Consider the following 13,344-nt stretch of genomic DNA (forward strand, 5'->3'; position numbering starts at 1 on the left):
TCACTCATCACAGAAGACCTGAAGACTAAAGTGAACGACAGAATCTTGCAAGACAGGCGCACATCACTCGACGAATTGCATATTGCCTTTCCTGACATTTCTCGTCCTTTGCTTGGTGAAATTGTGTCGCAACATCTTGGCTACCACAAAATCTGTGCACGATGGGTTCCACGGCAACTGAGTGACCAACACAAAACTCAGAGAATGGCCTCAGCATTGACATTCTTGATGCGATACCACACAGATGGAGACGCCTTTCTTGATCAAATTGTGACTGGTGATGAGACCTGGGTGTCTCACAACACCCCAGAGACCAAGCGCCAATCACGTCAGTGGCATCATCCCTCATCACCCAAGAAACCGAGAAAATTCAAACAGACTCTCTCAACACAAAAAGTCATGGCTACTGTCTTTTGGGATCGCAAAGGTGTTCTTTTGCTGGATTTCATGCCAAAAGGCACTACGATCAATGCAAATCGTTATTGTGAGACTTTATGAAAACTACGGCGAGCCATCCAAAACAAGAGGCGAGGAATGCTTTCGAGAGGAGTTGTGCTTCTTCACGACAACGCCCGCCCGCACACTGCTGCTTCAACTCGAGAATAGCTGGATCAATTCGGTTGGGAAATCTTTGATCATCCGCCCTATAGTCCAGACCTTGCTCCTAGCGATTTTCACCTTTTCACTAAGCTGAAAGACTTTCTGGGTGGTACGCGTTTTGGAAGTGATGAAGAGTTGAAGAAGACAGTGAACACCTGGCTTAATGAACTGGCGGCAGAGGAGTATAACACGGGAATTCTAAAGCTAGTGAACAGATACGACAAATGTTTAAATGTAGGTGGTGATTATGTAGAGAAGTAAAGGAAGTTTCAGTTATGTAACAGACTTTGTTTTTTCAAATAAATATATATTTTTTTAATTATTACAACAAAACGGTCGTTATTTCCTGGATCCCCCTCGTATTATTATTATTATTATTATTATTATTATCATCCAATTCACTGCAGGTTAATGAGATGCACTATCACCTTTACTTTTTAACTTCTCTCTAGAATACTGTATGCCATTAGGAAAGTTCAGGTAGCAGAAATGGATGGTTTACATCTACTGCTTATCTATGTGGATGACGTGAATATGTTAGGAGAAAATCCACAAAACTATTAGGGAAAACACGAGAATTTTATTTGAAGTACGAACGAGATATGTTTTGAACTAAATCTCGAAAAGACCAAGTATATGATTATGTCTCGTGACCAGAACATAGTACGAAATGGAAATATAAGAATTGGAAATTTATTCTTTGAAGAGGTGGAAAAATTCAAATATTTTGGAGCAACAGTAACAAATATAAATGACACTCGGGAGGGAATTAAATGCAGAATAAATATGGGAAATGCCTGTTGTTATTCAGTTGAGAAGCTTTTGTCATCCAGTCTGCTTTCAAAAAAGCTGAAAGTTAGAATTTATAAAACAGTTATATTACCGGTTGTTCTGTATGGTTGTGAAACTTGGACTCTTACTTCGAGAGAGAAACAGAGGTTAAGAGTGTCTGAGAATAAGGTGCTTAGGAAATATTTGGGGCTAAGAGGGATGAAGTTGCAGGAGAATGAAGAAAGTTACACATTGCAGAACTGCACACATTGTATTCTTCACTAACATAATTAGGAACATTAAATCCAGATGTTTGAGACGAAAAGGGCATGTAGCACATATGGATATAGAGTGTTAGTTGAGAAGTTGGAGGGAAAAGGACCTTTGGGGAGTCCGAGATGTAGATGGGAGGATAATATTAAAATGGATGTGAGGGAGGTAGGGTATGATGGTAGGGACTGGATTAATATTGTTCAGGATAGGGACCGATGGTAAGGTTATGTGAAGGCGGCACTGAATCTTTGTGTTCTCTAAAAGCCGTAAGTTATTATTATTACTATTATTACTAATGGCGGGTATTTGAATATTCGCCATCCAACCACATGGAGCAAGTTGTGTAGACCAATTTACCGACAAAATCGTTGCCCAGATTGTGCCAAAGGAGGCTAGTCAGTCTATACTACATCTGCAATGAGATGATGGAGATTTGTGAGGATCCACAGAAGAACCAGAGCTCCCGGAGAAAGGCCCTGTGTTACCTGAACCATGGCCTTCCTAACATTGTGAGTATGCGTTCAGAAAAATAAAGTTCGTCATTTTGAGTGTATATTGAACACTTTAATTTAGGTATGCCTGTTCAATAACAGTTCACAGAAATAAACTACAAATGATAATATCCTTCACGACATGAAATGAAGTAAAATATTTCAATTTTGGGATTATGATAATTTTTAAGTTGAATATTTCGTTAAGCTTTCATATTTACTGTACATATTCCCAGCTTGAGTGGAACAACACATCTCTTACCAGTTGCAAGACGCAGTACACTTGAATGACAACACCAGTCAACTTATTAATAGAATGTAAAACCAGATTTCTCGAATATCAAGCACATAACCATTTCACGTTAAAAAGAAATATTTCATGTATGCCAGTTTCGGTTGAATTGACTTGTAGTTACTGATTATGAACAAGATCAATCCAATAGCTTAAGAGATTGCGTGTCATAAAACATTTTTCCGATATCAGAGATGATGCTGCGAATCTTTCATTTCCGCAAAATATCTCTAAATCGATATTTTTCTGCATTTCGAAGTTTTATATAATAGTACATTATGCAACGAGCCTATAATGATAGTAATTAAGACGCGAGGATGTTTATGAAACGAGTGCAAGCGAGTTTCATAATTTTCATACGAGCGCCTTAATTACCATTTTAGGCAAGTTTCATACGACTTTTTATGCTCGATCATATTTCTAACTTGAAATTATTCGTAAGTATTCATGTTATTGTTATGTGAGTGAGTGCAATAGCCTACCTCATGAATTGTGAGATGTGTGCAGACGCGAAAGTATTGATTTTTTCTGGGAAAAAAATATATCGACGACCTTGATAATAGTAAGATAAACATTAGTCTTGATATAACCTTGAAATTGAATTCGACATTGAAAAACGAGATGGCAAATTGAATTTATTTGAATATTATTTACAATTAACGCTAATTATTATAGTAACAGAACATAACCTTCTGCGACAGTATTGGATTTCCAGCCTCCGTGACCTTTCGATAGTTGTCTTTTGATTGCATATCCGAGAATAATCGAAAACCTGAACTTTAATGAATAGGTGTACTTTAATGACATGCACTAAAGGACTGCTACCAGGTGTATAATTACTACATTTCGGCATGGTCGAGCATAAAAAATATTTAATCAAATTTACAGCATTACTGCAGAAATATTAAGAGATAAAAATGTACACCAACACCACTAGCACATCTACTTGTTAATGACCAAATGAAATGCATCAAATTACAAATATTAAATTTTAGTCACATGCCAAACCATGAGAATTTAAGTCAATACTAGAAATACACTAAGCAGAGACTGTGATGTTTCAAATGGTAGTATGTAAGCTTACCAAACTCATGCTTATCTAATGCATGTACAATAAAAATAAAGAGGTAAGTTTAATGCTGAGCACTTCACAACTAAATTACTGGAGCCTCTCAGGTAGTCTTATGTGGGCATCGTTGCAATTTAGAAGGCTGTGGACAAATGAGATTTTGAACCGAGACACTCCCACTGCTTTCAGTAGGGGTCTGCCTCCATGACTGTTGCATGATATCTTTTACCGAGCACAGATTATCAATCCTGCCTTGTATTTCCGAAATTCAGGGTCAGATCTCAGGGACCAGCTATTGTGACTAATATTTATGACGGTATGTTTCTTTCACCTTTATATGATAAATTACAACACAAATGACTGAAGGTAAACTTGCCATGTTCTATTTTGTTTGGTTATTTATATAATTTTAACTGGGTATTTTCCTAGAAAAAACATCATTATTTTAGTTTTATCAGTAAATACTGATAATGTCAAACTGTCTTGCAGTCATTCATAAGGTGTGTGTTTGTATGTGTATTTATATATCACATGTTGCAATTCTACTTCGATTATTTAATGGTTACAATAACTTGGTCATTTACGAGTAAGTACATACAGAAATTAAGTTTCAGACTATTCGGACCATATTACAGTTAAATGGCCAGTGTAACGTGATCAGATACAAACAACTTATTTTTGTTGAAAATTAACAAATATTATTACTGTTAGTAGTGTAATTACCATTACTACTTTAACAATAGTTTAGCTAAATTATTATTTTCCATGGCAAATCTTCTGCATATGAGGAGAACCAATCGGAGATCGCTGCAGCATTGTAATATAGACGGCTTGTGCGAGAGTGTGACGTCTCATGTGAGAGAGAGAAGACGGCAATACCGGAGCCAGAGGGAGGGAGAAATCAATTTCCCGCTGTATTCAATATTTATCACGTTGTAGCTTCTAAGACAGTCAATCAATCGCGCTGTAATCTTTATGATTGATAGGTGAAGGTCTGAGGAAAGCATAGAAAAAAATTCGAAATCAAAATCTTTTTTGGAAACAGATAGAAAAAATAGTAACTTCGAAGTGATGTGTCCAAAATATATATTTACACCTTCAAAAGCTGGTAAGCAATCTTTTTTGCTTATCACGTTAGATGGGGGGAGGGCAACGTGAGAGAGAGAGAGAGAGAGAGAGAGAGAGAGAGAGAGAGAGAGAGAGAAAAACAGAAATAACTTTTAAAAGTTATTGCTACTCAAAATCTTTACTGGTTTCCGAGTTACAGCGAGTTAAATGACAGTTTTTGCTTTGTCGAAGGACTAAAGACTCAGCCTTTTGTCTGTTAAAAGAGGAAGAACACTGGAATACTTAAAAAAAAATATATATATATAGTAAAGTCTAAATATCAATTGTGCGAGGTCTGTGTAAAACACAACATTTTGTCTCTCTTTTATCACTATCACTCGCTTTACTGAATGACAAGGTGTAACAAATATTCTTTCACATGAACGGGAAATGACCTGCTTTTTATGCAAATATACACACAGAAGAAGAATGATGAGAGTGTGTCAGCTTGATCATGTGTGTTTGTTTTCTGTTTTCTTGTATCTTCGTGTCTTGAGTGATGCAAGCGTTCTGAACAATAGCACTATACTTCTGGAATGCATTAAGATTGAACACTGCGCTATAACCCATATTTTCGTAATAATTGTACAGAGGGAACGGTTTGACCTAAAATAAAGGCCCCCCCCCCTCAGGACGTACTGGATTAAATGTTCTCAAAAACGGCCCTTGGAAAACAACATAAAAAGATTTACAACTTAGGGGATTTTCCACCTATAAAATCCAATGCCTGCGGACAGGTTTGAACATGTGATATATGGGTCCACAGATAAGCATGGTAAACAATCACTATATCACTGAGGTCGACAATAAAAATAATGGAGATAGCAAAGTGAAGTGGACCACATTTTGTATTTCAAAATTCTTGTAGTCTGGCATGTCACATATCGAGAAAACACTGATCATTCTATCTAAAACAATAAGTTCCAGCTTATGTTTCATTTTTAATAGAATTTATATGGAGCGGTGATTTAGTAATATTTTCTGTTTAGGTGAGATAATACACTGCATAATTTGTTACAAAAACCATGATTAGTCTATATCCATTCCACTGGTATTTTCCTGTATTTTACCTCCTCTAGTCACCATATGTAACATTTTTAATAATTAATATACAGTGTTCAAAAGTGAGTTGACTTTTATGATGAGATGGTATTTCTTTTTTTTTTTATTTTGAAAAGTTGACAACCCTAGGAAGGACAACTGGCCAGTATGCACTGAAAGCTTACCTGAGCCCACCCTTCTGCTCCCTCCACTTGACCACAAATAGGCCTATTTTAGAGTGCAACTGAAACTTGATTCAGAACACTTTCAATCCAAATTACTTACAAAATGGCTGGAAGTTGTACACATTCGTGTTTAATAAAGACAATTATACGGGGTTATTCATAAGTCCGTGAAACATTTTAAAGTTTAATAACAAATAAAGTACGCAACACATCACGGTAATTGACATGTCCATAGAGAGAGAAACTCTCCAAGTTTTTTAATAAGAAAAGTCCGCTCTTAGTTGCCATGATTTATCGCTAGGTGGCAGTAGTTATCAATAATGGCAAAATGACGTTTACTAAACGTGAGCAATCGTTTTGTATGTTGGAATATGCAAGGATCTCGTCAAAGATTTGAAGTAGACTTGCTCATCGTGACGAAGCAACTTTTCATCTCTCCAGAAAAGTGAATCGGCACAATGTGCGCATATGAGGAACTGGAATTTCCTGCAGTCACAGAGAATGCGTGAGACTCACCTAAGGTGAATGACTTGTGTGATTTCGAAAGAGAAGATGTATGGGCCATTTTTCACTGTAGAATCCACTGTCACTGGGATGATTTACTTGAACATGTTACAAAACTGACTGATGCCTCAGCTGAATGAAGACAGCAATGATTACATCTCTCAGGAAGATGGAGCTCCCTGTCACTATCACAACAACGTGCAAGAGAATCTTAATCAAAATTTTCCACACAGGACGAGATGTGGTGTTAATGAAGTGGCCACCACGATCACCGGATTTAACTCCGTGTGACTTTTTCTTGTGGGGGTTTGTGAAGGATATTGTCTATGTGTCTCCACTCACTGCTGATCTCCAAGAACTTCGCCATCAGATTACAGCTGCCATGCTGGAGCGTGTATAGAGCGAGATGGATTATCACATAAATGTATGCCGTATTAGCAAAGGTGGAAACAATGAGCATCTGTGAGGTATGTAACAAAACTTGGAGAGTTTCTCGTTATTCTAGTGTAAAGTAATTTGTTATTCGTTGTGTAGTTTAGTAGTTATGAATTTTTTAAATGTTTCACGAACTTTTGAATAGCCCTGTATTTTGTTAATATCAGTACTCAATTTTCCAATCACTGTACCATTATCAAACCACTACAAAGGGTGTAATAGCAGCAGAATGGATATCAACAAAAATGTTAGATCCCAAAACCTGTAAGACAGCTGGATGCGTGTTATGGCATAAGCATATTATTACCAAGTCTACCATAATGAAGTCCTCGTTCGCAGACACCATTGAACAGCTGGACCGTCTGGAGTCACACCGCGGTGTAACGTTGCCGTTCCCATCATCCTCAGTGTCATTCGTCCCACCAGTCTCTGCAGGAGTGTCGGTGGGCTGAAGGGAGGAAGGCTGCGGAGGAGACTGCTGCCGGGGAGTAAGGAGACTGCTGAATGGCACGTTGGGCATCTCCAGGTCAGGCTCCAGGGGATTCTGTTGCTGTCTACAGCTGTCGGCAAATGCCCCTACCTTGATGGTGTCACTCAGTGACGTGCTATTGTCTTCACTGAAGAATGAAACAAAACACAAGCAATAAAATTAAAATTATAAAGTACATATTGAAATACATAATTATATGTCATATGTGTGCAGGAGATTTGAAGAGTTATAAAAATTGGATACTTTAAAGTAGAAGGGTGCAAAGTGCCAAAATGAAACATTGGAGATAAGATAAAAAAAAGTAGCTATAAGAATAATTGTACACATATTTCTGTCATGTTTTTTTTACTGATAGAAAACAGCAATAGTACAGTGTTTACTCATTAATAATAGTGGTATGTAAAGACATTATTTCTCAATATTTAATTATATAACAGATTGTGAAAAGGGTTAAGTAATGGGTACAGTTGCAGTAGAATGGTGCAAAGTCCAATACCTATTTTTTCCTATTCTGGAGCAATTTTTACTCACAGATCTGCCTGTAGAACTGCCTATGTTCCTCATTTGGAAGATAGGGAGTCATTGCTAGTAGATCCCCCTTCTTTTCTTCAGTAATTTCCCTATTTTATGCTTTAACTTGAAACAATGCTGACTGCACATCTTTCATGTTTGTTTTTTTTTTTTTTTTTCCTTTTTAATGGTATGCGCTGCTTCATTATCATGGGACTGTTTCACAGAAACACTACCTGCTTTACTAACATCATACTGAATGCAACATGCCTTAGAAATATTCAAGTTCTTGATGGAAATTTGTTGATCAGCAACATCTTGCATATTAAGGAAATATGACTCTAGCATTGAACGGTTTGAAATGGTTTTACAACTTTAGAGTCTTGTACGATTTTAAGCAGGTCACTAGGAATGAAGGCTTTTGTCACTTTCTCTCGTTTTTCAATCAAAGCGAAATCAGAATCGCATTGCAAGAAACTGTGGCCGCTTGTTCTATGTGCTCAAATAAACCAATGGCAACTAAAAAGAGACACATGAAAACCATTACACGATTTTTGTTTTCAGCTGCAGTTATCAGATTCTTCTTGTTTGTTATGTCTATATTCATCAGTTTTAGTACACACGAGGCAATCTCATTGGCACCTCTACTCGCGATGCTTTCATCCCACATACACATGTAAGACTGCATTGTATCACATACACAAACTCCAAAGTTATAACGTAAAAGCTGACATCTGTAAAACATTTCGCTGTGTGTAAGTTTGGGCACAAACATGACCTGTTGAAGATCCATTGCATTTTATGATGCAGCTCATAGGGCGTTTGGCATCTGAAACTGCATGGTGCTGGCAACGTAACATCTAAATATCTCGCTTAAGAAACAGAAGTGGATGTAGCCTCTTTCATACATCATCCTCCTAGGCACATTGCACTTTTCTGCATAATAATTTCGTTTTCTATGATTTTGGTACTTTACACCTTTCTACTTTAAAGTATCCAATTACAGAGGTACAAATGTGCAGTAATGAATTCTAATAATAAAATATTTAGGCTACTAGCATCCTGAAAAATAAATTTTATATTGCCACTACTCAGACATAATTAGAGAAGAACTAAATGGATTTCATATGATGAAAGGTGAATGGAACAGAGAAAAATTCTCTCCGGCACCGGGATTTGAACACGGGTTTTCAGCTCTATGTGCTGACGCTCTATCCACTAAGCCACACTGGATTCTCATCCCTATGTCGGATTGAATCCTCTCAGATTAAGTTCCACCTCTTGGGTATATGTACTTCGGTAAATCTTAATAATATATGATATGCGAAAAATAATCACTTTGTGATTTAAGACGGCGCTTACTCCGTCGGATCCTGGCCACTTAGTCAATCATAATGAGTGCACCTCTGCATATGTGTGGACATTTGCCATTGTCATACATATATATGACGCAGTGCATGAGGGTAGACCACTAGAGGGAACCCAAGAGGTGGGACTTAATGTGAGAGGATTCAATCCGACATCGGGATGGGAATTCGGTGTGGCTTAGTGGATAGAGTGTCAGCACGTACAGCTGAAAACCCGGATTCAAATCCCGGTGCCAGAGAGTACGTCAAAAATACCCTTCATCCATTTCCACCCATTTTTCCGAAATCAACTTTCCGACTGACATTTTTCCGAATCTTTTCTTCCGAATGGTCATTTCTCCAAATGACCATTTCTTTTACGCGTTCACTGTTTACCGAAATTAATAATCCAATACATTATTAGGATAAATAGTGCCCGTTCTGTGTTACCTACAAGCGCCATAACTTGTTGCTCATTTCATTTCAGACGCATCGAGGCTGAAGGTGTACCTAATCAGATCCAATTACGAGATGAAAAGTCTAGAATGCCGTGAACACTGGAACAGGGCTTGTAGGCTATTCCTGACCTTACTGCCAAAAATTATCGTAAAATACTAAAAGAACAGATTTGTGTGTTTGTCAAATACGTAGGCTATAATCGTGCTTACGAAAAGGCATTTTTTAGTGCCAATAATTTATTTTATGTGCACAAGATCAGAATGTGGCGGGAAGAGAGGAAGGAAGATAACCGTAATCTGAAATTTATCCAATATTTGCAAGAAAAACTATTTATAACGTAAAGTAATGATATGTTAGCTCAAACTAGCGAGAGAACTAAAACATCGGACAAGATGTACACTCATTTTCCCTTTATTTATCTACGAACTATGAAGGACTGGAAGATTGAGTTCCCAGATCAAATTATAACAGATTTCTCAGTCTTATAGGGTTTGACGACAACAACTTTGATCAATTTCACTATGCTGCCATCTAGCTACTGCATAATAATTCACGTTATAACTCTCATTTGAATTGCCTGGAGCAACTGTACTTCCATCTAGTGGTCGTTCCCAATCGATAGTGGCGATTCTGGTGGTTGTACTCTTCCACATGTTATCGTTTTTAACATGAGGATGTCCAATCTGTCATACAATATGTGATCAAGGATAAGATCTATGCGTTCTCGAGCGCAGCGTAGTGCCAGTGCACTGGTACTAACACAGTGACCAACTTCCTATTTCTATTTTCCATGCTGAAACGTATACTACATAACGTCTTTGACTGAAACTCATTAATACCTTGATTGTTGGCCGCTATTAAAATAATAAAACACGCAGTATGTAGGCATTTTAAACCGTTACGTATATAAATGCGTTGAACTTTGTTGATTAATATATTCTTAGAACACGTATCAGTAAACGGCAATATTTCGAACACAACAAATGCAGACACGCACATTTCACAACTGGGCTGAAACTGAGTGGCGCACAGGGCTGCCACATTTACATTCAAATGTAGTAGAAAAACGCAATGGTATGTCAAGGGAAATTTCCCTTCCAGGGAGAATTTTTTTTATAATTTCAAAAGAAAATGGAAATGAGAAAAACAGTGGGAAATATCACGGTTTGGGAATGTGATATAAAATCTGTAATATTAACTTTGACAAAATAAAACAATTAATGTACGTTCAAAATATTTAATTTTTAATAGTGGATACCGTACAGGCGTACAGCATGACAAGCCTAAGGTGCGAGATTTTTGGGTCTTTGTACAATGAAAACATACTGGATACCAACCTGCATCTATGGCACAGTATAAAGACTAAAAAATTTTGCTCCGCGTTTAACATTATGAGGCCTCAGCAATCTTAAACATGAACATATCGCTGACATGAAAGTCAGAAACCTATAAACATGAACATATCGCTGACATGAAAGGCAGAAACCTAGTCATTAAATGCAACCATTCACTATACGTTTATATAGAAGTAACAGTACCGTAAACTTAATAACGTAAACTTGCAAGCTTGGTAACTCCAACTTTTTCCGTTGTAACGAGGAATGAAAAGGCAGTCATGATGCGGTAATGGAATATCGAACATCAAATCTAGGCACAGGATAAACCCACCATTATATTTCCAACACATCTCCTGCCCTTGAAGCTACACAGAATCGAATAATACTGTAAAATCTGATTGCATTGTCATAATTATTTACAGTTCATACTCCATAACACGGAAAGTAAACAAAATCCCTACATCACGTAACCGATTTCTCCGCACATTAATCAACATCCAGAACTATACCCGTTTAATGCTTAAAGTCTTTTGTTTATTGAAAGATGGAACTTGGAACATGACATTAGCGCTGCGGTCGGAAAAACAACTGAATGTAACATAGCGTGGCAGACATGTTGCTATGGTAACAACGGTTGAGTTGCCAAAGTTACAGTTCCCACGTGGTGAATGCTCAATAGCTCTCTTGGAGACGTTTATTGTGCACACAATGTTAGCATTTATACGTTTCGTCTTTTATTCTGTCGATTTTTGTATTGTTTTTTATCTTCGCGTCGATTGTCAATGCATGTTTTATCTAACGTCAATTGCTAGCTCTCATCAGCTGTCAGTGTGGTAGTCCATATTGTCAACATAGCGCTGTAGTTCCAAGATCGGACGCTTAACTGTCATGTCCCATCTTAAAAAAAAAACAGGTATAGGGAACCAGTAGAAATAGTTATTCCTTATCGTGGGTGGTTGCTCTAGTTTTCATGTTTATGTTACTGTTTACGTAAAACTATCATGATTGCAAGAACATTATTATCACAGTCTAGTATATAGTCACGAAGCTTGAGTTTATGAGGATACTAGGAACAATAGACTGTGCAGGTACTATTTCGTATTGTCTGTAATGAGGCGATAGTAGCGATCCTAGTGGTTAGCAACTATCTATGGATGCATATTTACTACGTATTGAGCTTCGTGACTGTATATTCTAGACTGTGATATTATTATTACTAAACCAAGTGTTTTTTCATGTAGAAAAAACGAAAGTTCTAGATTAGATCACTTTACCTTCTTAATTTATATCATCAGAAAAATGATGGACTAATGAAACTTGGCAAAGAAAGTGAACTACCGCATGAAAGTGTCATTACAAATTTGTTCTGCTTAGACTAAGTGTTTACCTTTGCTGATAGCGAAGGTGCTTCGGACTGAGATCCGGATGAAAGTGGTCACTCTTCAACATGATGGAGTTGTCTCTGCCAGTATTTTGTGGCGAGATCGTCATTTTGGTGCGGTAAGATACTGACAGATGTAACGTCCCAACTGGAGTACAGAGCTGTCCTACTCTCACTTGGTTGTAACCCTCACCTGTAGTACAAGAGAACTCGTGTCGAATACACCATTTCATGGGTACATTGATATTAACCTATAATATCATATACACCATAAGCATGAACTTAAGTTACAATAAAATTAGGCCTAATAAGAGGAATGAATGAAACTAAATTTTAGTACAATAAAATTAATACATTTAAGTTTTTTTTTGGATGGAACCCGTCCCCGGAACAATTTTTCCCTTGAAATTATTCAAGTCTGCTTCACAGGGAACTTTACCTGAACAACTAGACTTGCATAATATATACGTTACTGTAAGTCGTTAACAGAAAACTACGATTTCAAGCCACAAAGAGTTTGTGTGCACTCGATGTGGGTCTCTGGTGTCTTGACAGCCCACTCGAGTTGTGTGGATATAGGGGAAAAATTGAGACGGTGTCGGGTGGAGTTCCTGGGTAACTCAGTTGGTAGAGCGCTGGTACGTTCAACCAGAGGTTCCGAGATCGATACCGGTATCCGTCACCGAAACAATTTTTTCCTTGAAATTATTCTAGGTTTGTTTCATTTTTGAAAATCGGCCAAAATATGCGAAGATTAGGCCCGGTTGCAGAAATGCAAATCAAATCAGCCCCTGATCACCAATCAGTTATGTCAGATTTGATTATTCATTGCATTGCACGAAAGTGAATCTTCAATTAACTTGCCTCGATTTACTAATATTGTTGATTTAAGAAATATATGCGTTTGGCATCAACGCTATTTAGCAACCACGGCCAATTCGATGCTCTTTAAGAGGAAAGAAACGATTGCATCGAGGGGGCGCTGATCAAGAAAAATGAATGCTTTGCCGTATTGTTTTTGTAGAAGTAAAAACAGGCGGATTCCATCTGTAA

At 37.4% G+C, this 13,344-nt stretch overlaps 1 protein-coding gene across 2 annotated transcripts in view; it reads right to left on the minus strand.

Moving 5' to 3' along the window:
- Positions 1 to 13,344, minus strand: part of Atg13 (Autophagy-related 13) — a 190,220-nt gene that overhangs the window by 23,500 nt on the left and 153,376 nt on the right. The window contains exons 4-5 of one of the 2 annotated variants that reach the window (XM_069845077.1): positions 12,298 to 12,484; positions 7,085 to 7,385 (exon numbers count right to left, since the gene is read on the minus strand). In XM_069845077.1, the coding sequence (XP_069701178.1) occupies positions 7,085 to 7,385; positions 12,298 to 12,484 (488 nt within the window). Of the gene's footprint in view, positions 1 to 7,075; positions 7,386 to 12,297; positions 12,485 to 13,344 lie in introns of both variants that reach the window. The other variant, XM_069845075.1, reaches the window with a different exon arrangement.

Source organism: Periplaneta americana, chromosome 14 (genome assembly GCF_040183065.1).
Source record: "Periplaneta americana isolate PAMFEO1 chromosome 14, P.americana_PAMFEO1_priV1, whole genome shotgun sequence".
Taxonomy (NCBI): Eukaryota; Metazoa; Arthropoda; class Insecta; order Blattodea; family Blattidae; genus Periplaneta; species Periplaneta americana.